This window comes from Mustela nivalis, assembly GCF_964662115.1.
Source record: "Mustela nivalis genome assembly, chromosome: 5".
Lineage (NCBI taxonomy): Eukaryota > Metazoa > Chordata > Mammalia > Carnivora > Mustelidae > Mustela > Mustela nivalis.
The window spans coordinates 138,075,260-138,099,145 of record NC_139024.1 but is presented as its reverse complement, the minus strand read 5'-3'; the positions used below and the strand labels follow the sequence as shown (position 1 = coordinate 138,099,145).

Sequence of the window (23,886 nt, the reverse complement as noted above, 5' to 3'; positions counted from 1 at the left end):
TGATCTCATGGAGAGCTTTGGAGCTAGAACAGGTCTTCAGAGGCAGTTTTTTTCAGCTTAGGCAATTCCCAAAGAGAGCTGACCCACCAAGAACCATTTTCTGGCATCACTCCCAGCAACTCCAGGCAGTACATCTCAGAACCGAACCCAGTGATGTCTGTCAGAGGTCCCTACTGCAAAGTTATTTTTTTCCCCTCCTTTGTAGTTAATAAGTATTTTATAAGAAAGTACCTTGAGACTCTGAATTTATTTCATTCATCATCAAAACTTTTACTGATAGAATGATTGATGCCTGTATGAATTCATAATTTCCTCTTTTAATTAAACAGGTTACTATCATTAATTAATTTGATGTTCAAATTATCCTAGATTTTGCCAGTTGGAAGATCCTCCAACTGGCTTCCATGTCCTTCCTTCCTTATTTTCTGGCACAACAGGATGTTTCAGGCTCATTCTTATGTTCTCCCTGCCCCAGTCCTAAAATCAACCATTTCTCTGAGGAGTCCTGCTTCCTTTTAATAAAAAAGTAATATTTAGAAGTCATGATCTGAATCCTGTGTGGGCTCACTGCTATTTTACCACCTGTCAGTATTTCCCAATTGAATGTAGGTTTATCTCACTCATTGTTTTTGCTTCTATGAAATATCTATGATGATCCTGACCCCTGACTCCTGACCTTCATAACATTTCTCATCCTTGAGGTTTCTTCTGATTTATACCCAAAGAGACTTGAATGAGTATGGTATATAGGACAGAAAATAATATCACTCATAAACTGATACTTCATGAAACTTCACAACATGACAACTCTGTGCTTTGTGTTTGTGTTAGCTTCTATGACTGCTGTAACAAATGATTATAATCTTAGGGGCTTAAAACAATACAAATGTATTATTTTGACATTAAGCATAATGATAATGACTGATCAAGGTGTAATGATACTTTAACCAAGATCCTTATACCCAATCTTTTCCCTCAGGGAGGAATCAGTGAAATTCATATCCAGGCCTGGCGTCTGGAAAGGTCTTGGAAGGATACAGTGTCCACTGAATGGGAGGTGAAAGCAGGAGCCCATCCCTCTCTCCAAGTTGTGTGCCATGACAATTTATTCATTTTAAAATATTAGGGAACTAATTCCATAAAGAGTGAATTTGGAGATGATAGGAAGTGTAACTAGTCTTATCAGATATTAAAATTTTATCAAAAGTGGATTTATTAGACTCTTGGTATTTACTATTAGCTGGGACCAGTTCCCTTAGAATGAGTAGCCAAATGGCTGTTTTTATTAGGTATAGTGTGGAGTTGTTTGGTTTTCAGGACCTGTTGGGGAGGCAGGCCCAGAGGAAGTCCTAAAGTGAGGATTCTTTGGCTCCTCAGCTGTATGAAACTTCAGAGCATATGCCCTGAGTTTGGGGTTAAACTTTGGAGTTCAAGAGTAGTGACAGATGTTTTTGACAAAATTCCCTCATAGTGCCAATTTCCAAAGGACGGGACTTGGATGTCACTCAAAGTGGGCCAACTTGCACACCTTTAATCCACAAATAAAGAGAAACTTGAAAGTTACCTTTATTTTAAAAATTTTAGGCAAATCAGTGGGTAACAGGTTGCCAGAGAAAATGAGAGAAGACTGGAATATCTTGGGCCTTGGGGAGACAATAGCCTTCGTCCACAGGCATCTCTAAGCAGGGCTTCACTGGTCCAACCTACGATATGGTTCCTTTACATCCTTGTGTTTAAACAAGGTCTTCTTCATGGTCACTTATGTAGTTGATTATGTCATTGTCATGAAAATCAGGCTAGAGTACAGTTCTTTTTATGATGCCCCTAAATGTAAGCAGTGATTAGCTCATGATGCAACTATGAACATCTATAATAAGCAAATGAACACCCATACTTAAAGGTACATAGGATGTAATAAAATGCAACGCTTGTCATTCTTTGTGCCCATCTCTCAAGTTCTACTTTTTGTTGTTATGTCTTTAATAAAGTTGTTCCTGCCTCCACCGTTGATTCACTGCTCTAGATCTGTTAGCGTCATGTGGCATTAGACTTCCGACTGGAATTACAATCTAAACTTGGTGTTTGAGTATAAACTTACTGAGTACAAGAAATATATCATCTACCTCTCATATACTACCTTTGTCAATTCCAGGTAGTGATAGGACTTTGCTTATAGTCAGCAATTTATAAATATCTGTTTACATAAATGTTTATTGAGTATGTATTGTTGATATCCACCTGCAGACCAACACCAAATGGACTGCATCTCATTGCCTAGAATATTTCTATGCTGATTTTTGCTCTGTCAGCAGTTGGTTTGATTTCTGGCAATGCAAACTCAGTTAACACTTGCTTTTATGAATTGCATTCATATATTTGCATTCCAAAGACAGACAAATATTTTTGTTAGATTACAATGATTTGTCCTTATTCCCATCCACAATGGCATTAAATTATTAACAAGAATTGAATGTTTTAGTGGCAATTTCATCAGAGGATGGCTTTGCTTGGAAGATATTCAGCTAAACTTTTGATCCTATCCTTGTTGGCTAATGACACTGTTTTTGAAGCCAGTTGCTATTATTTTAGCTAAATGAGTCTTTCTCATAGGACCCACAAGCCTAAGTCTGCTTATATGATGGATACAGCTCAAACAAATGGAGTTTTGGCTCCATACAATTACCATTTGCTGGGGAAATTCAGTTCTTGTAGTAGGGAATTTTTGTGGCATGCTTCCTGAGGCTGATTGAGAAGATAAAGGAGGTAGGCATCAAAGCTGCTAGCCATCATACCTCCAGTCAGTGATCCCCACTTTTAATACAAGTGTATTTTTCTGCCCTCTCCAAACCTGGCTTGGGTTTCCAGAGCCCACGTTGAGGGTGGCAGAACCCCAGGAAAAGGTGGAATCATCCTTTATCCCTCCCTTGAAAGTGTTGCGAACAGTTGGAGTGAAAAGGGGGAAATAAAGCCCCAAACCCTGACATGCATTTTGGTTTATAATCATGAAATACATCAAAGTACAATAAACTAGTCATTGTGGCATCAACATTTTAGCTCTCTCCTTGACATTGTTGAAATCTGGAGGATTTAAACTTCAATGAATTGGTAAAACAATAGACCCTCATTTAAATTCATGCTAGGGAAGGACTAAAACTTGCTCTAGAAACAATTATGATGTAGACAAACTTTGTACTCCAAATAGCCACATTTTTGTACCATCTTCCATGAGCAAGTTTCCCCATGTTTAATATCCACTTGTCTTCCAGCTGTGAAACAAGCTTTAAGGAAAGTTTCATATCACAGAATAATGAATGTAAGCAAACTTCCCAGAGATATAAACATTTTAGCACTATCTCTGATTTGTTCTCCATTGGGAGGATTTTTATTATTGAAAGGCAAAGTGGGAGTATTTTAGGATGTCAAGAGGTCTTCCTAATCTTCTAGATTGTTCTCCTATAGTCTTCACACAGCAGCCAATGTGATTTTTAGGAATAGCTCAAGACAAACAATGTGTTTTTTCTAGTGATTTCTTTTCTCTCTCAGAATAAATTCCAAAGTCCTGACAACAACCTACAAAGCCTTACTTGATGCCCTGACTGTCCCTTACCTCATCTCCTATTGCTCTTTCCAATATTCCTTCTGCTCTAAGGCACAGCAGTCTCTTCAAGCATACTAAGTATCACCTTCCTCAGGACCTTTGCACTTACTGCAGTGCTCTTCTCCAGATGTTTGCATGGCTTATTTCTTCTCTTTTTTTACATCTCTGCTCAAATGCCACCTTACCAGAGAGCCCTACCTAGTCTCTCTCTCCAAATCAGCACCCTAACCCCATTATTTTCTGTACCCTTAAGCTGCCTTATTTATTTTCACGGCATTTACTTCCATTGATATGTATATATTTATTTTTCTATTGTCTGTTTCTCCCCACTAAACTATATGCTCCATGATCCTATCTGTGTTGATGTCACTATATTCTCAGTACCTAGAGCAGTGCCTGGCATTTTTTTTTTATGTTTTTAAAATAGTTTATTTATTTATTTGAGAGAAAGAGAGTACACAGGCAGGCAGAGGGGCAGAAGGGCAGAGGGAGAGGGAGAAGCGGGCTCCTGGAGCCGGATGCGGGACTCCATCCCAGGACACTGGGATCATGACCTGAGCCGAAGACAGATGCTTTACTGACTGAGCAAGCTAGGTTCTTGCAGTGCCTGGCATTTAAATGGTGCTTGGTAAATATCTGTTGAATAAATCTTTAGACCATACCACATCAGGAGCCACCTTCTTCTCTCCCCACGTGTCATGCTCAGAAATAAAAATAAAATAGGTTTAATGAGTTTTATTTTCTGTTGTGACAATCAGACACCGTATTATAATGAGGATTATAATATGTTCAGCTCCTGCCATGCCCTTCACACATATTATTATTTAAACTTCATCCTTTGTAAGGCTAGTTTACAGATGAAAAATGGACTGGGAAGCTGATTAGCTTTCCTAGACCGAACAGGCCTGGGTTCAAATTACATAAGTTCTGTGAGCCCCAGTTTTCCCAGATATTACATGGTCATAACTGTTAGAGCTGATAGAGAGTATTAGTACTATTTGACACACTACATGGTCAGGGTTCAGAGGTTACAACAGAAATTTCTCTAGGTTGTATAAGCAATGGAAGTGTAGTCAAAGGAATCAGTTACACTGCTGAGAGAACAACCAAGAATCCAGAGTGAATGAAGCAGCTCAAGAATTAGTAACAGCAGAAAATTGCTACCACACTGGGAGTTGGAGGCACATTGTAGAGGAGGAGGGCTTACCAGAACCCAGAAGTAATCCCCAAGGGCTGGAGCTATGGCAGGGACTATCCAGTTCCCAGTGGGAGTTGAGAGCCTTGAAGGAGTTTCAGCGTCTCCAGACGCAGAGAGAGAAGGGAAGACAGACCCTGGCATGTACCCCATCTGCCTCCAAAGGCTCTCATGGATCAAACCTATCTAGAATCCAGAGAACAAAGGAGCGTGGAATAAGATTTTCTGTAGAACCAGGATGACAGTTCTATGGTGTATAGGCTTTGGGTCTGAGAACAAACAACCAGGAGGCCAACAAGCACACTAAGCACAAACAGTAGTTGGTTTTCCCAAGTTGACAACCTGGAACTCAAATACAGATTCTCTGACTTCTATTCCTCCCGTTCCTTAGGAATTGGATCAGCAATATGAGCAAATCTACAGTGTAGTGTTATGTTCTATAACCAACTTTATCTAAGTCATAGAGATTTTATGTTCACGATTTTTTTTTTTAACTAAAAATATTCTGTCTTCTCTCAAATGAGGCAACACATTCCTGTGGTTAAGGGGATTTCCAGAAAACTAGTTTCATTGAGTAAAGCTCCATGGCAGTTAACCACATCAGACCTGACTTCTGGAGGAGACCCCTTAGAAAGCAGCATGCTCAACAAAGCTTGCAACTTAATCATGATTCTTAGGACTTAAGAAGGTGATGTTTTACTTGTGACTGTATACATAACAACTAAAATGGCGCCTGGAACCAGTAGGCACTCAAAAGCTCATGGGTGAAGAATGAACACACCTAGGGTTAGTTTGGTTACACCCCTGTCACTCAGAACCAGCATCTCCCACCTAACCAAGCCTCTATTGCTTCTACCCTAACTGTTCACTTATCCTCCCTTTTAGGTCATTATCTGGAGCCAGCCATTTTCACTCTGAGGATACTGTCATGTCTCACCTGAATACTTATTAGCCCTCTGCCTGGTTTTACTCCATGGCTGTCCCCTCCAAGCCATTCTCCAATCCCACCATCAAAGTCGTCTTTCCAAAGATAGGGCAGGAGCTTCTCAATGGCTCCTGCCCTATCTCCAGCCCCTCCTGAGACATAGCCCAATACCTTTGCATAGCCTCAAATGTCCCTTTGGTTCTTACTCTGCCCAAGCCACCTGCTTCTACTACCATAGGGGTTTCATCTTTCCTGTATGCCCCACACTTTCCTTATTCCCTCTGCTGGGAAGGCTTCTCCCCACATTGTCCATCTTTAAAATTATATCCCAAAGCTACCTTCTCTGAGGAATCCTCTCTGCCATGCCTGTACCTCATGGCTAATAACCCCAGCTACAGCCTGGTGTACTGTAGGCACATTTATGATGAGTATCAAATTGTTGCAGGGGCTCTACAGTCTTAATTCATAGATGAAGAAATTCTTATATCTCAATGCCATTGAGGTTATTTCTGATTTTTTCCTCAAGTCCTTTTCCTCCTCTCTATGTTGTTGGAAGCACCTTACGCCAGGCTCTGGTCTCCTCATGTACAGATTATTACCTTGCTTGGCCATGGAAGGTGTGTACTTCTTAATGTTGATGGTGCATCAAGAGGTAGCTTTATTATTATTACTATTATTATTGTTATTATTATTATTTTTAGTCACCCAAAGAGCCTAACACAGTGCTGGTTATTTCACAAAATTTCATCTTACTCTGAAACAGATTTTAAAAGACATAGGATGGGGCACTGGGTGGCTCAGAGGGTTAAGCCTCGGCCTTCTGCTCAGGTCATGGTCTCAGGGTCCTGGGATTGAGCCCCCCATTGGGCTCTCTGCTCAGCAGGGAGCCTGCTTCCCCCTCTCTCCCCCTGCCTCTCTGCCTGCTTGTGATCTCTCTCTGTCAAATAAGTAAATAAAATATTAAAAAAAAAAACAGGTTTCCTTCCCTATACAAGTCTACATACTCCTTTTTCCAGCTCTGCCACATGCACCATGTTGCCACAACAACACTTTCAGGGCCCGTTTGGAAATTGATTGATTATTTTGAGCGTGAGAGATGCGTCTCAGGAAAAACAAATGAATCAAATAGAAAAATGAATCAACATCATGAAATTTACCTTCCCAGTTGGAGACATGATGTATTCATGTGTTCCCTAGAGAGGATCCTCTTTTAAGAATTCACTATTAAAGAAAGTCTGCAATTAGGTGGAGTCAGAGCTCAACTTAAAACATATTTATATGTGAATGGAAAACACCCCTTTAAAGGAAAAGGTTTCGAACTAGAAATTTTCATTTCTTATGAAAGATGCTTGGAATTGACAACTGGCTTGCTACAGGCATCTCGTTCCAGATCTTCTAAAGTCTCTGTGATACTCTTTTTTTTTTTTTTTCAGCATAACAGTATTCATTGTTTTTGTTACCACACCCAGTGCTCCATGCAATCCCTGCCCTCTCTAATACCCACCACCTGGCTCCCCCAAGCCCCCACCCCCCACCCGCCCCTTCAAAACCCTCATATTGTTTTTCAGAATCCATAGTCTCTCATGGTTCACATCCCCTTCCATTTCTCCCAACTCCCTTCTCCTAACTCCCCATGTCCTCCATGCTATTGTTATGCTCCACAAATAAGTGAAACTATATGATAATTGACTCTCTCTGCTTGACTTATTTCACTCAGCATAATCTCTGTGATACTCTGAATCGGACTTGACATCTTCAAAAAGCACGATTCAGTCCCATTGACATTTATGGTGCACCTGTTTGGTACATGGCATTCTGACAGCATTCTATGGGGCTATAAAGACAAGTAAGATAATATCTTTGTTTCGTTTAATAAGAAAAATAGAGATGTAAGTGAATAAGAAAGAACAGTTTTGTTTGGGCTTTCCGGGTGGTTGTTACTAAGTCTAGCATAGATGGAGCACAACTTTGGTCACTTCACTTGTAGGTGATATTGCCAACATGAGAGAAGTGGAGGTGTTCTGAGGTATAAACTTCTTCATTTCAGAGCACCAAGGCAAAGTGACTGGCAGACATGTCTTCTTCAGTTACGGGTACCTACTCCTCCTCCTTGCTGAGTATGATCTTCTGGGTTTTAGGTATGAGCAAAATGAAGTAAAAAAAATTCTATTTAGCAACAATATTCGACCATACTGTCCATACTATATGCTGGTTGGTGCTCTTTTTGGACTATCTGGGAACCTAATTAGCACAAGGACATTATGTTTACTTTTTCCTTTTTTTGACATTGTGTTTTTAATTAAAAAAAAAAAATTCCAGGCAATCAAAACTCACTAAGAATGAATTTTTAAAATACAACATGTTCCTCTGTAGAGTTTTGCCTAGGCAGCACTTTGCATGAAGAGGGTTCTCTGGTCTGTGCAATGAATCATTGAGAGCTAATTTTCCCCAGGGACACAGAGGGAGAATATAACCTGGAGGTGGATTTCTCTTTTCTGTCATGTGAATGAGACAAAAATGTTAAGCCATGTAAAAAGCTCAGCCTCAACAAGCCAATATTAGTAAAAAATAAAATCTTAAGGAACTAAATATGTTCACCCACTTCCTCCTGGGATGGGGGTGTTAAGGTAGGTGCAGCTCTCTGTATTTACCCATGTATGTGTAAGGAGAGGACAAGGTTAAAGAAAACACAAGAGTGTTCGAATGTAGGCATAGGGTCCAAGTGAATTTTACCTTACAGTTTTTCCATGGCCGCAAAACTAATTTACAAATGAAAACAAGCACTTAAACTAAGAGCATGTGTTAATTTATAGATCAGGTGGGAAGATGGCACCAATTTTAGATAAGTGTGAAAGAATGCAATCGGTAATTATATTTTTTTCACGGTTAGTAGTCCAATTTCAAAGACTACATTATTAAAAACAAGGTAAGAATTCTTTCTGAGACATGATATTTTCTGCTTCTGTTTTTCTTGCTCAGATTTTTTAACACAAAAGTCACACAATTTGCGGGGGGAGCAATTATCAGGCATTCCACACTTTCAGCAAATATGTGTATGGTGATCACCACCTGTGTAAGGCTGAGGTTCACATCCAGATTTAGCCAAGGATAGTTGATGGGCAGTCGTAGATGTTGATGGATGGGTGTTCCAGAGTGCAGCCTGCTCGTGGTCTCTTATACATGCTACCTCCTGGGGGTGAGAAGGGCTATTTAACGAAATGAAATACTACTCTGTCATAACTTCCTCACTCACAACTCAATCATGGAAAATTCTTCCCCAGAGCTGTCATTGAAATCATTACATTCAGAATTAAACATGGTGTACAGAGCAGCCGACAAGACCCTGCGGTACTATTGACATGTCAGGTCTCCCATTAATAATCAGCTTTTCCATACAGTGAATATGAAAACATCTGTGAATTTGGGTTCTTGCGCCTGCCTTTGGAATGAATGTACTGACTGCCTGTTCCTGATTTGTTTCCACACGCTGGTCTGCTGCAGTGTGTCCTGTGCATATCAGCTGTCCTGCTTCCCTTCTCCCTTCAGTCACTGACAGAGCTTTAGAACCCTTCCCACCTCAAATCCATCGTAGCCCCAACTCCTCTTTGCAACCTCCCTCTGCAGGTTTTCTTTCTTACTACTGGTTATTAAGCCCTTGCATCCATGCTTCTGTCTCTTGCCCCTCCTATCCACCAAGGCATATCCCCACACTGTTCTTTGGACTCCTAACCCTTCAGATGTTCCAGCCTTATTCTTCTCTATTCTTCATCTTTATTTTTAGATAAACAGTTTATCTTAGAGTACTTTCAGTTTAGGGGCACCTGAGTGGCTCTGTCGGTGGAGCATCCAACTCTTGACTTTGGCTCACGTCGTTGACCACAGGGTCATGAGATGGAGCCCCATGTTGGGCTCTGTGCTCAGCAAGAGTCTGCTTGATATTCTCCCCCACCCTGTTCCTCGCCCCGCTCATATTCTCCTTCTCTAAAAAAAAAAAAAAAAAAAAAAAAAAAAAAAAAAAAAAGTTTTTCGGTTTAAAGAAAAATTATAAGGATAGTACAGGATAGTACAGAGAGTTCTAAGGCTGCTTGGGTGGCACAGCCGGTTAAGCATTGGACTCCTGGTTTCTGCTCATGTCATGATCTCTGTGTTCTGGGACGGAGCCCAGCATTTGGCTCTATACTCAGCAGGGTGTCTCCTTGAGGGTTCTCTCTTTCTCTTCCTCTGTCCCTCCTCCGACTTATGTGTGCACACATGTTCTCTAAAATAAATAAAGAAATTTTGAAAAATAAATAAATAAACCCTGCATCTAGTTGCCCCAGTATTAATGTTATACACTGATATGGTATATTTGTCATAATTAATTAACAAAGTAGATACATTATTATTATTATTATTATTATTATTATTATTATTTTGTAGTGCCTTCAGTATCCTCCCCTTAGCTCCATATAAGCAACATGATCTAGAGAAAGGAGAACAGGTGTCACAGTACAGAGAACTTGGTCCAAGGCCTGTCTCTAACCTCTGCCTAGTTATATAGATGCCCTTCATGGGACAATCTCAAGGGGCCTCAGTTTTCCATCTGCAAAAATTCCTTCGCAGGAAAAGACCCCAGAAATAAGCCTTTATTCCTGTCACTTTATTTCCATCTCTAGCTATAGGAGCTGCCTTGGCAACTCTAAATACCTTATACAGTAATTAAATTGAACATTTTATCTATGTCTAGTGAAATTCATAAAAAAAAATTACAACCGCTTCATATGTCTTCAACACCATCTAATACTGTGAGGAATTTAACTAGGACGTGTTAAAGAAACCAAATGCTGACCTAATAGTAGTTCAGATGCTTGTTATTAGTTTAGTGACATATTTCTCTTTAGAAGAGAAAACTAGGTGATAATATTTTCTTCTTAGGTCCCAGTCTTAGATGCTGAGTCTCCATAATAAATCACCCCTTAAATATATAAAATGTAAAATTCTCTAAGGCACAGGTTGGCAACCATTTACCAGGGCCAGATAGCAAATATTTTAGGCATTGCAGACCATATGGTCCCTGTCACAGCTACTCTAGCCTGCTGTTGTAACACAATCATACTTGAACGGATGAGTGTGTGCCAGTCAAACTTTATTTACACCAACAGCCAGTCAGCTACCTTTGGCTTGTAGATCATCACTTGCTGACTTCTGATTAAGGCATGAATGAATGAAAATGACAGTCACCATAACTGATTCAGAAAATCCCAAGTTGTGAGTGAGGGACAAGTTTCAGGTGATTCTTACATGGTGATTCTGAAATTATTAAGGCTTTTTTGGTTCATAATGAATGATGTCATTTTTTTTACTGAGTGTAAAAAAATCATTGAAATCATTACATTCAGAATTAAACATGGTGTACAGAGCAGCCGACAAGTTTAGCTCTTTGACTCTTAGTTTAGCATATTTGACTCAGGAATGAACTGGCCCTTGAAGTAGATTTGGATTCCTAAGTTGAATGTCAATGAACCCATCCTGGCTTCCTAAACTTGGTGCAGAAAAAGGATCACTTAGAGGAATCAGAAAGCTTGAGACAGTGCAGGAAATACTGTAACAATAACTGCCATTTATTGACCCGCCCTCCCCATCACCAACTATGATCCGTAGTATCCCACTTTACAGAAAAAGTGGGAGAGGACAAGTACCATGATCACACAGTAAGGGGCTGAGCCAGCTGAATTACTCTCCCCATGGCCACATGTCCCTCCACAGAAGTAACCAGCTTTCACTGGGACACTCACATTTCTTCTGATTTAGAACCAAACCTTGTAGGGCAGGAGCGGATGGGGTATCACCTCTTCTTCCTTCTGGTTTTACTTGCCAGTAGCTGTTACATTTAAACACAAACAATAAATGTTTCCTGAGTTACTCCCTACCATTCACCAAGTGTAAAGCTTTTAGTATGTTATAAAATCTATTTTTCCTTCCATTTCTGGAACTGCAGAGACAAGGAAATGAAAGCTCAATCAGTTAAGCAATTTGTGCAAAGTTACACCTATAGTGAACTGTGGAGTCAGAATTTGGACATAGTTCTCACCAACTCCAAAACCTTTTCCACACATACAAATACCATAGAGTTTAGTGGTTAAACGGCCAGCCTTTCCAGCTAGACTGATTGCATTTGGATCTCAACCTTGTTGCTTAACTAGTTGCATCACCTTGGACAAATTGCTTAATGGCCACATGTTGTTAGTTCCTTGAGTTGTCAAATTTAGGGTGATGATAATAATTTCCTTCTCACAGTTTAATAGAAGGAATAAAGCAGTGACAGGCACATAATACACAAAACAAGCATTGGCTTTTTCCACAGACTACAAGCTCTATGAGCACAGGAGTCTGTTTTGTTCAGTGTTGTATTCCTAGCACTTAGAATAATGTATAGCACATAGTAGACAATATTGTTGCATGAATGAAGAATGTTCAAACTAGTCTTTAGATTAAGTTGTGACTGTGTTCAAAGCCAGAAGGAATGAACATGGCTCCCCTTTTTTGTTCCTTCTATGGTATACCATGAATTTAACAGGTAAAATTTAATGTGAGTCTTTGAAATAATTGCAGGTGTAATAATGGAAACTAAATGATTGTCCTCATTATTTCAATGTTCCTAACAAAAGGGGATGTTAGTGCAAAGTAGAAGCTGAGGCTCATCACTCACACATAGCTTCAGAGATACCCTCCACCTTCATTGCTGCTGCTGAAGGAGCATTATTGTGTAATGCATTTTAAAACTCCTTTTATTTTTTTTTAAATTGAATCTGTCCTTATAGCATAGATTTTATCTCTGAAAACTTGTTTTTACTAAGCTTGTATTATATTTAATACTGTTTCTTCTAAATCCAAGCCAGTATTTAGTGGCAACAGCTGCCAGGAGCCCCTGTAATGAATGAATTATGGTCCCATTTAGCTAGTGAGATTGAGTTTGATGTGTACACTTCAGTACTGCTGAGGGGCTCCAGAGAGCAACAATGCCTCCAGAGAAAAGGGCAGCCTTATCTCCTAGTTTGAGCAAGCACAAAGAGGAACATGCACAGGAAATATGGAGGCGCCTTTGAACAAACAGCTCTTGCAGGATTTATGTGCAGCATTCACAGGGGCTAAGCTCCAGGTATTTCCAAAATCACCACCTAGACAATGTTGCACCTTGGCAGCAAACCATTTTTAAGGCTTTATTGGATTTATAATATTCATCCTGAGTGGTGATTAACTGATACCCCTAACACATAACAAAGCATTGGGATTCTACTCTTTCTCTCCAACTTACACTGTCTAAGTTATTGTTTTCATTAAGATTAAACATCTCACAAAATTACACAGCAGTTAACTTATGCAACCACCTCCTTAGAATGCTCTACTTTTGAAAATATGCCTACCAAAGAATCCTTTAAGACCTCATAGCATAGGGCACCTCCGTGACTCAGTCATTAAGTGTCTGCCTTCACCTCAGGTCATGATCCAGGGTCCTGGGATGGAGCCCCACATTGAGCTCTCTGATCAGCGGGGAGCCTGCTTCTCCCTTTCACTCTGTCTGCTGCTAGTGCTTGCTTGTTTTTTCTCTCTCTCAAATAAATAAATAAATAAAATCTTAAAAGACCTCATAACACATACTACGTAATTGGAGCCCCAAATGAAGCATTGTTTTTGTTAGTTTTAATGCAGAATCCTCTATATGTTTTCTATAAAATAATTAAAATAAACAAGCTTTTCTTTTAAAGTTTTGTCTGCCTGTAGTCAAAATAATTTGTAGACTTATTAGCCTGATTTGTATTTTTCTTCCAGTCAATTAGAATTAAATATGTAACACATTTTGGAATACTTTATAAATGAAAGTGCTGCTCCATTTTAAAATATCTATACATTTGATTATCCTGTATGCTAAACTATAAATTAAACTGTAAGCTGAAAAGTTAAAGAATGCTGTGAGGTTGAGGGGCACCTACATGGCTTAGTCGGTTGAGTCCGAATCTTCATTTTAGCTCAGGTAGTGATCTCAGGGTCCTGGGATTAAGCTCCAGGTCATGCTCCCTGCTTAGCAGGAAGGCTGCCTGGGATTTTCTGTTTCCCTCTCGCTCCACCCCTACCACCCCTCCTGCTCTCATTCTCTCCCTATAATAAATAAACAAATCTTAAAAAAAAAAAAAAAGAATGCTGTTAAGTTGACCTGATAGACGATAGATAGATAGAGAGATAGATAGAAAGAGAGACATCTCCATATATATATGGAGAGAGAGAGAGATGGAGAGAGAGAGATACTGTGAAGACTATTTTTCAGGAAACCATTGGTAAAATTTAGTTTTGAGGTTAACACTATGAATTAAGAATTTGGTCTAAATGACTGTAATAAAGACAAATAAAATGTATCCTGAGAAAACTTACACATAAAGTGTGCTAAGCCTGGAAATATGGTAAAATTCCCTGTTACTTCATTTTTTATTGAAATAACAGCTAAAATTTGTTATGCATGAAAAATTATAGGCAAAGCATCTTACATGGGTTATTTTATTTCCTCCTCAGGTAATATCATTATCATCATTTACCAATGAAGAAAAAGAGAAGGTAATAGGGATTTGTAGAGGTCAAGTAATTGGCTAGAAGTTGCCAGCTTGGGGAGGAGCAGAGCCCAAGATTCAAATCTAGAGAACTTGCCTCTGGAACCTGAATTCTTGCCCAGGACATAAAGCTAAATCCCTGATACGACTGCCAATAAACATATGTTTCAGTTGAATATGAAGAAGGTCAAATATACAACCTATAAATATAATCCTATTATAGGTAATATAACAAATCGCATTCAGAATAAGCAAAAACACATTTGCCTATCCCACTAAAAAAGCAATTCTAACTTTTAGAAAGCAGAATTTCAGGGAATGATAACTTCACAGTACCCTAGAAGCTCCGTTTTGTTTTGTATCCCAGATTATGATTTCTACATCTTATTTGAATTCATTAACTAACAAATGACTATTCCTGTAAGTATTGTTTTTTTTTTTTTAACTTTTTATTTTTTATAAACATATATTTTTATCCCCAGGGGTACAGGTCTGTGAATCACCAGGTTTACACACTTCACAGCACTCACCAAAGCACATACCCTCCCCAATGTCCATAATCCCACCCCCTTCTCCCAAACCCCCTCCCCCCAGCAACCCTCAGTTTGTTTGTGAGATTAAGAGTCACTTATGGTTTGTCTCCCTCCCAATCCCATCTTGTTTCATTTATTCTTCTCACAAATCAAAACCACAATGAGATATCACCTCACACCAGTCAGAATGGCTAAAATCAACAAGTCAGGAAATGACAGATCCTGTAAGTATTGTTATTCTTTTTTTTTTAATCTAGACATGACAAATCTGAGCTTCAAAGAAGAAAATCAACTAATGTCGCGTAGCAACACAGTAGCAGAAATGAAATTCAAACCCAAGTCTTATGATTTCAAGTCCAATTAATTATTTTAATCTTCAGGCACAAGATGATAGAGTGAGAACAAAAATGGTTTGTGAAATAGACTCAACACTTCTTCTCTCTTCTCAAAGGTCGCTACCCTCAGGAGAACAAGGGAACCTACATTCCAGTTCCTATCGTCCCGGAGTTGCAGAAAGGCAAGTGGGGGGCCAAAGTTGTCATGAGAGAGGACAGGTCTGTCCGGCTGTCCATCCAGTCTTCTCCAGAGTGTATTGTGGGGAAGTTCCGCATGTATGTTGCTGTCTGGACCCCCTATGGCATACTTCGTACCAGCCGAAACCCAGAAACAGACACCTACATTCTCTTCAATCCTTGGTGTGAAGGTAAGGAGCAAGCATTTTTCTCATTTTAAAAAAAAAGTTCCTCATTTTTTTCCAATGCATCTCTTTTTGGAGAGTTAGCAGAATTATTCTAGAAGATATGTCCCTTTTCTACATACACTGTTTCCCATGGTTGAAAGACAGGAAAAAATGAAATTTGTCCTTAATGTATATGAGGACAAAGCCTGTGCATGTGAAATTAATACTGGTAAACATTTATTCTAGGAAATAATCGAAGAATGCCTGAAGTTGCACAATTAGTTAATTGTGGAGCTGGGTGTTGATGGTGTCACTTCTGTGTATGTTATTACTCTGTAAACAAAATGGGCTTTCAAGACTGTTAGGTTCTATAATCTGGCTTCAGAAAAATAGGATAAAGTTGATCCTATCCATAGTAAAACAAACTTCTCTATCTCCCTAATTCAAGAACAGAAAGCCTGAATGTTGGAAGAATCCCATAAATACCAAGTGGGTATAAATTTCATAAACCATAACTCTGGATGTACAAATATGTAACTTTAGTTTAATATAATACAACTTAATCTCTACTGCTATTCTGGTTCTCCCTTTCGGTTTTACAGAAAGGGAGAATCTACTTATATTCAAATAAAATAGGTCAAGTCCTAGGATTTCTCTCAATTCAGTTTAAAAACTTAGTCACGCACAGTGCTTTTCCCCCATCCCCGTGTCTGCCCTTCTTTATCTGCCCACTGCTTCCATACTTGGAATGGAGCTGATTTTCAGTTCCAGAAGCAGAAGCAAACATTGCAGCTGCATTAATGGGAGAGGGTGCACTTTTGCATCTTAAAAAATAACGTCATGAAACTTATTAAAAGCTGACACAGGATGGGAGATGTCTCACATCATCTTACTTCCTGTGTATTGCTCTCCACTATCTTCCAAAATGAGGCTGTATTTTTTTTTGATGATTTTGAATGATATTGCTTGTGAGAATGGCATTTGAATCAGGGTTGAGCTGCACTTACCTATTGATAATAAGTGAACAACAACATTGTTTACTCATATATAATATAAAACCGAATCCTACCGACCTTTACTTTGAATTATCAGTTCCAGTATTATTGGCAGATGGCACTGAGCTAATCCTATACTCCCCACTCTCCACCCCATCATCTTGTACCTGATAATCCTATCTCTGAGACAGGTGTCCAAGGCTGATGGTAATAGGAGATGTTAATAGGGCTATGTGCTGTTCAAAGGTGCCCTCCTGTGTACAATAATCTTGTCAACCAGATATAAAGCATTCTGTGACTGAGGGGATGTGGTGCTGCTTACAGAGGTGGGGGAGACTGAAGGGAATGAAGGTGTAGAGACACACTATGATTTTCAAAATGTTAAATTGGAGTTAACTGTAGATACCCAAGCAGAGATGACAAGTAGGTATTCCATTCTGTGAATCTGGACACAAGAATCAGAGTTGTAAACTTGGGAGTCATTTGCACCTAGGGAGAAAATACAGAGAGGAAAGAAGATATAGCATTAAGCCCTAAGGAACACCAGCGTTTGGAGGTCTAATAGAGAATGAAAGCAAAGAAATGAAATGGCGAAGTACTTTGGTCATGGCTTATTGTAAAAAAAAAATTGTATTTTAAGAATCCATATTTGTAAAATAAATAAACTAAGGATTCATTATTGATTTTCTTTGCATTACAAATAGAAAATCATATAATTTCATATAACTATCTGGCACTCCAAGGTATTTAGAAATGATATGGTTTACCCCAAATTTGGTATAATCCCCAAAAAGGTTTATATCACATATCATGGGGTATGTGTCTACATGCGTTTCAATCTATGTTTCCAGTTTTCCAGAGCTGTAAAGGATAAGTCATGTTGCCTGACACTGAGTTTATAGGAGAATCATTCAGGGAGTGGATAGTTTAATAACTTTCTACTACCTGATCCCTGCCTCGGTTGTATACATGGTGAGCAGCTTCCAGGTTTCCCTGTTCAGAAGGAGTTGCCTGGTGTAGAGATAACATGGCCCACACTTGATGCTACATTACAGAAAGGGAACAGAGGGCCCTCCCCTAGGTATCTCTGAAAGGACAGATGAGAATAAAACTAGGCAGATCAGTTTGGAAGCTGTGGCCCAGGACAGAGATGATGATGGATGGTGGTGGCAGTGGAGATGAAGAGGGGATGAATTGGAGAATGCTTTGGATTTAGAACAGAAAATGAAGAGGGGTTGATCATGGGAGGTGAAGAAGAGAGAGGAGTCAAGAATAACTCTAGGTGGCGTGTATCTGACTGACTAGGTTTGTGGTGGTGCTGTTTTCAGAACTAGGAAGACTGGGGAAAGTGGAGGAAAAGATCTAGGGGTGGAACTAAGAATTATATTTAGAAATGTTAATTTGGTGATATCTGTGGGATCTTCAAGTGAAAACATCAAGTAGTCACTTGAATCAGTGAATCTAGAGCTCCACAGAGAGAGCTGAGCTTGGGATGTAAATATGGGCACCATCAGGAGCTAGCAGGGAAGTTTAAAGAAAGAACAAACACAGATTCAGTATCATCAGCAATTAGAGTCTAGACAAAGGAGAAGGAGACTGAGAAGGAGTTAGAGGAAATCAGTAAAGCATGGTGTCACAGAGCTGGATAATTGTATCAAGAAGACAGCAACTGGTTCTTTGGAATGATGCTGATGAGTTAAATAGGACAGGGAAAGAAAATAGCCATAAACTGTGGAAATATGGAAGTCACTGGGGAACTTGGAAAGATTTTTTTCCACAGGGATGGGGAAAGAAGCCAGAGAGATGGGCATGGACTACAGTGCAATGGGAAGTAAGAACGTGGAGATAACAGCTATTGCCATGTTCTGCAAGAAGACTTTCTGTAAAACAGAGATGGTGATATGAAGGTCACAGAAGAATTTTTTTAAAGACAGAATTTATTAGGCACAATTTTATGGAGATGGAGACAAACCAAGAAAAATTGAGTTTACTGCCCATTGAGAAGGTAGCAGTCCACAGCCTTGGCTACACATTAGAATCACCCAGGCAGTTAACTACCTATGTCTCAGACATTCTGGTTGGTCTGGTATGTAGCCTGGGCTTTAGGATTTATCTGGGTTTTTTTTTGTTTGTTTTTCTAGAGAGAGAGAGATAATGTGAGTTGGGGGAGGGTCAGATGAAGAAGGAGAGAGCGAATCTGAAGCAGGCTCTACACCTAGTTGTCACCATGAGATCATGACCAGAGCTGAAATCTAGAGTCAGACTCCTAACTGACTGAGCTACCAGGCACTCTTGGGCTTTAGGATTTTTAAAAAGGTCTGCAGGTTATTTTTAAAGCCAAGGTTGAGAAGAACCAACATAGGGATTAAAATCCTTGACTGAGTGGAATTCAGGGAACAGGTGAAGAGCCCTTGATAGGTGTGGCTGTCCACCTTCCACTGTGACAAGAGCAATGTGAAAGATGGGTTAAGTATGAAGCTTTTCTAGATTAAGTGGAAGGAAGATAAGGTTGTTTCCATTTTGTGATGTCTTTCTAGATTAAGTGGAAGGAAGACAAGGTTGTTTCCATTTTGTGATGCAAAGTCATCTGTTGAGAATCAGAAGCAAGAAAGGGAGTGTTGGAGGTTCATAAAAAATAACTGAGAGTTTGGAGGTAGGAAGAGGGCTTATTCCAGGAACATGGCAAGAAGATATTTGTGAATATCTTTTCCCATTTCATGGGTTACCTCTTTGTTTTGTTGACTGTTTCCTTTGCTGTGTAGAAGCTTTTGATATGGATGAAGTCCCAAAAATTCATTTTCACTTTTGTTTCCTTTGCCTTTGGAGACATATCTTGAAAGAAATTACTGTAGCTGATATTGAAGAGGTTACTGCCTATGTTCTTCTCTACTTGGCTTAAAATTTCACCAATTCCTTAAACCCAATCCCAGTCTCTCCCCACCTTATTGTCTCTTCTCTGAATCCTTTCATTCCTCCTTGTTCCCGTGCTCCTCTTGCATCCTCTCTTAGGAGGAGACTGTCTTTATTCTCTCATGTAGAGCAATTCAGCAAGGTTTTTTATTTTGCTGTTTGGGTTCTTCCAACATTTAGGCTTTGGGGGACTACACACTTTTCCAAGACCATTCCCTCCAGAAAAATTCTGGTGCCAGTTTTTAACACCCTTTTAAATCTAAAATTAATCCCCACTGCCCTTCAGTGGGGATTAATTTTAGCCACCTAATAGGGATCCCCCTCGGTGCCTCAGTCGTTTCAGTGTCTGGCTTTTGATTTCGGCTCAGATCATGATCTCAGGGTTGTGAGACTGAGTCCTGCATCGTTCCAAACTCAGTGCAGAATCTGCTTGAGATTCTTTCCCTCTGCCTCTGCCCCTTCCCCCACTCTGTCATTCTCTCTCTAAAATAAAATAAGTAACAAAATCTTTTCTAAACATGCTCACTGAGATCTCTGAGAGAACACTTATGAAATGGGAGAAGGATATCACCTCCTCACCTCATGCACTGTGTAGTTTTCCCAGCCCAGAAATTAAGGCATAAAATTCAAAAAGAAGATCTGTTCTTTATAGATCCTGGATATCAACCTCTTGTCTGTACTATCATTTGCAAGTATCTTCTCCCATTCCGTGGGTACCTCTTTGTTTGGTTGACTGTTTCCTTTGCTGTGCAGAAGCTTTTGATTTTGATGAAGTCCTAAAAATTCATTTTTGCTTTTGTTTCCTTTGTCTTTGGAGACATATCTTGAAAGAAGTTGCTGTGACTGATATTGAAGAGATTACTGCCTATGTTCTCTTCTAGGATTTTGATGGATTCCTGTCTCACGTTGAGGTCTTTTTTTTTTTTTAAAGATTTTATTTATTTATTTGACAGAGAGAGATCACAAGTAGGCAGAGAGGCAGGCAGATAGAGAGGAGGAAGCAGGCTCCCTGCTGAGCAGAGAGCCTGATGCGGGACTCGATCCCAGGACCCTGAGATCATGACCTGAGCCGAAGGCAGCGGCTTAACCCACTGAGCCACCCAGGCGCCCACGTTGAGGTCTTTTATCCATTTCAAGTTTATCTTTGTGTACGGTATAAGAGAATGGTCGAGTTTCATTCTTCTGTATATAGCTGTCCAGTTTTCCCAGCACCATTTATTGAAGAGACTGTCTTTTTTCCACTGTATATTTTTTCCTGTTTTGTCGAAGATTATTTGCCCATAGTGTTGAGGGTCCATATCTGGGCTCTCTACTCTGTCCCACTGGTCTATGTGTCTATTTTTATGCCAGTACCATGCTGTTTTGGTGATCACAGCTTTGTAGTAAAGCTTGAAATCAGGTAACATGATGCCCCCAGTTTTATTTTTGTTTTTCAACATTTCCTTAGCAATTCGGGGTCTCTTCTGATTCCATACAAATTTTTTGACTATTTGCTCTAGCTCTTTGAAAAATACCGGTGGAATTTTGATCAGAATGGCATTAAAAGTATAGATTGATCTATCCAGGATCTATAAAGAACTCCTCAAACTCACACACAAAACAGATAATCATTTCAAAAAATGGGCAAAAGATATGAATAGACACTTCTCCAATGAAGATTGGGTATTTACCCTAAAGATACAAATGTAGTGATCCAATGAAGACATATAAATGGCTATCAGACACATGAAAAAATGTTCATCATCACTAGCCCTCAGGGAGATTCAAATTAAAACCACATTGAGATACAACCTTACACCAGTTAGAATGGCCAAAATTAGCAAGACAGGAAACAACATGTGTTGGAGGGGATGTGGAGAAAGGGCAACCCTCTTACACTATTGGTGGGAATGCAAGTTGGTACAGCCACTTTGGAGAACAGTGTGGAGATTCCTCAAGAAATTAAAAATAGAGCTTCCCTATGACCCTGCAATTGCACTACTGGGTATTTGCCCCAAAATACAGATGTAGTGAAAAGAAGGGCCATCTGTACCCCAATGTTTATAGCAGCAATGGCCACGGTCACCAAACTGTGGAAAGAACCAAGATGCCCTTCAATGGACGAATGGATAAGGAAGATGTGGTCCGTATACACTATGGAGTATTATGCCTCGGTCTTAAAGGATGAATACCCAACTTTTATAGCAACATGGAAGAGATTATGCTGAGTGAAATAAGTCAAGCAGAGAGAGTCAAGTATCATATGGTTTCACTTATTTGTGGAGCATAACAAATAGCATGGAGGACAAGGGGAGTTACAGAGGAAAAGGGATTTGAGGGAAATTGGAAGGGGAGGTGAACCATGAGAGACTATGGACTCTGAAAACAATCTAAGGGTTTGAAGGGGCAGGGGGGTGGGAGGTTGGGAGAACCAGGTGGTGGGTATTAGAGAGGGCAAGGATTGCATGGAGCAGTGGGTGTGGTGCAAAAACAATGAATGCTGTTAAGCTGAAAAGAAATTTAAAAAAAAAAAAAAAAGATCTGTGTGATGGCCCTCCACACAGCCCAGTACACTGTAGCCTGACAGCTGCTATGCTAATTCATAACAAGGAACTCACAGAGTTGTACAGTCTGGTAATGGGTTAGCAGTTAAAAAGAGAGCCATTGCTCAAGTAGAAAAGATAACCAAGAGGAAATCAGAAGTTGACAAAATAGAGTGAGATGAGAAAGATGCTGAAAATACTGCGCACTTGATCGGTAAGTGATGTCCAAGGTGGCTTAGGACATTGGGCTGAAAATTATACAGGCATGTACAGTACTTATTGACAGAAGAATGTTCAGCTGAGTTCCCGGGAGCCCTGCAGCTTGCTTTGCATTCATAGGCAATTTATCCTCCTTAATCACTAAATCATTAATGGGGATCAATAGCAATACTACACCAGTGAGGACAGGGGCAGAATCAGTGAGAATTATTGGTCAGTTTTTTAATTTAATAGCGCTAACCAGGCTTCAGATCCATCCCATGAATCTGAGAGAGAGATCCTTTCTCCCGGGTGTTAGAAAACTGTACCCACAAGGGTAGAAGGAAGGAGTTAGGGATTTATTGTGACTTCCTCTTGTTTTCCTAACTGCTCAGGATCTCTGGATTATGGAATATATTTCCTTATTTAAATTCAGAATGTACCAGATTGTTAGTCTAGCATTAGTGCCAGATAGTGTATTCTGAAAGATTTAGATGTTTCATACCTGTGCTTAGTACTCTGGGTCATGTTTGAGTATTCTGTTTGGTGGGACATCAATCATATTCGGGGGTCTTTTTTCTCTTCCTAACTTGTTTCCCCATATCCCCCATTGCTAGTTTCCTCTTACCTCACTCAGCCTTGTATCCCAGCACCTAGTACATACTTAATGTTTAATAAATGTTTACTGCATTGATTTAATAATTCTAAGTAAATGCTTTTTTGACTCACTGCACCTATAATCATAGACAAGTTGTAAATGCAATCTCATACCTTACCACCTTGAAAAAAGTCAAAAACTTATATGATATGTGTGGGAGTGATTTTGTGGGCATAGAGTATGTAGATTTCTCTCTCTTAGCATCTGACTTCAAATTGACATCTGGTATTTCTAACTTTTTATTCACTATGACTTTTTTTTAGATTTATTTTTTATTTATTTTCAGCATAACAGTATTCATTGTTTTTGCACCACACCCAGTGCTCCATGCAATCCATGACCTCTCTAATACCCACCACCTGGTACCCCAACCTCCCACCCCCAGCCCCTTCAAAACCCTCAGATTGTTTTTCAGAGTCCATAAACTCTCATGGGTCACCTCCCCTTCCAATTTCTTCCAACTCCCTTCTCTTCTCTAACTCACCATGTCCCTATGACTTCTGTATTTTCCATTAAACAAAGAAATCAAATAAATTTAATATAAAGAAATTAATGTTTCCAATACCTGGATACCTTTAATAGATAGTAAATAAATACAACCAACTTTTATTTTCTTATGACATTCATTTCTATGCTATTTACTTAATAATTATATATGGTCTTTTAGACCCTTCAGTACAGAATGGTGTAATGCACCAAATAACAATGGCCAATATCCCCTTCTTTTGAAGACCTTGGGACTCAGGCCAGAATTTATACCCTCAACCTAGAGCCATTCATTCATCAATTCACATATATTGATGGTATACCTTCCCCCCAATGACAATATGTAAGTACTCATGGCTAGTATGACAGTATTACTTATTCATCCACAAATACTAAGGGTCAGCATTGAACTGGGCACTGGGAATATGGTAGTGAAAAAGACAAACAATGTTTGCCTCACAGAGTTTCCACAAATATTTCACAAATAAATTACTAATAAACATGATTTACAGTTGTAAAAAGTATTAACATAAGTCATAGCACAACAAGAATATATAAGAGGGTCACCTGGCCTAGCCAGAGGGTGAAGAGAAATGGGTCAGTGGCTT

At 39.5% G+C, this 23,886-nt stretch overlaps 1 protein-coding gene across 4 annotated transcripts in view; it reads left to right on the top strand.

Annotated features, from left to right (window-relative positions):
- Window positions 1-23,886, top strand: part of F13A1 (coagulation factor XIII A chain) — a 165,150-nt gene that overhangs the window by 34,731 nt on the left and 106,533 nt on the right. For all 4 annotated transcript variants that reach the window (XM_082731176.1, XM_082731175.1, XM_082731177.1 and 1 more), the window contains exon 5: window positions 15,282-15,533. In XM_082731176.1, the coding sequence (XP_082587302.1) occupies window positions 15,282-15,533 (252 nt within the window). The remainder of the gene's footprint in view (window positions 1-15,281; window positions 15,534-23,886) is intronic.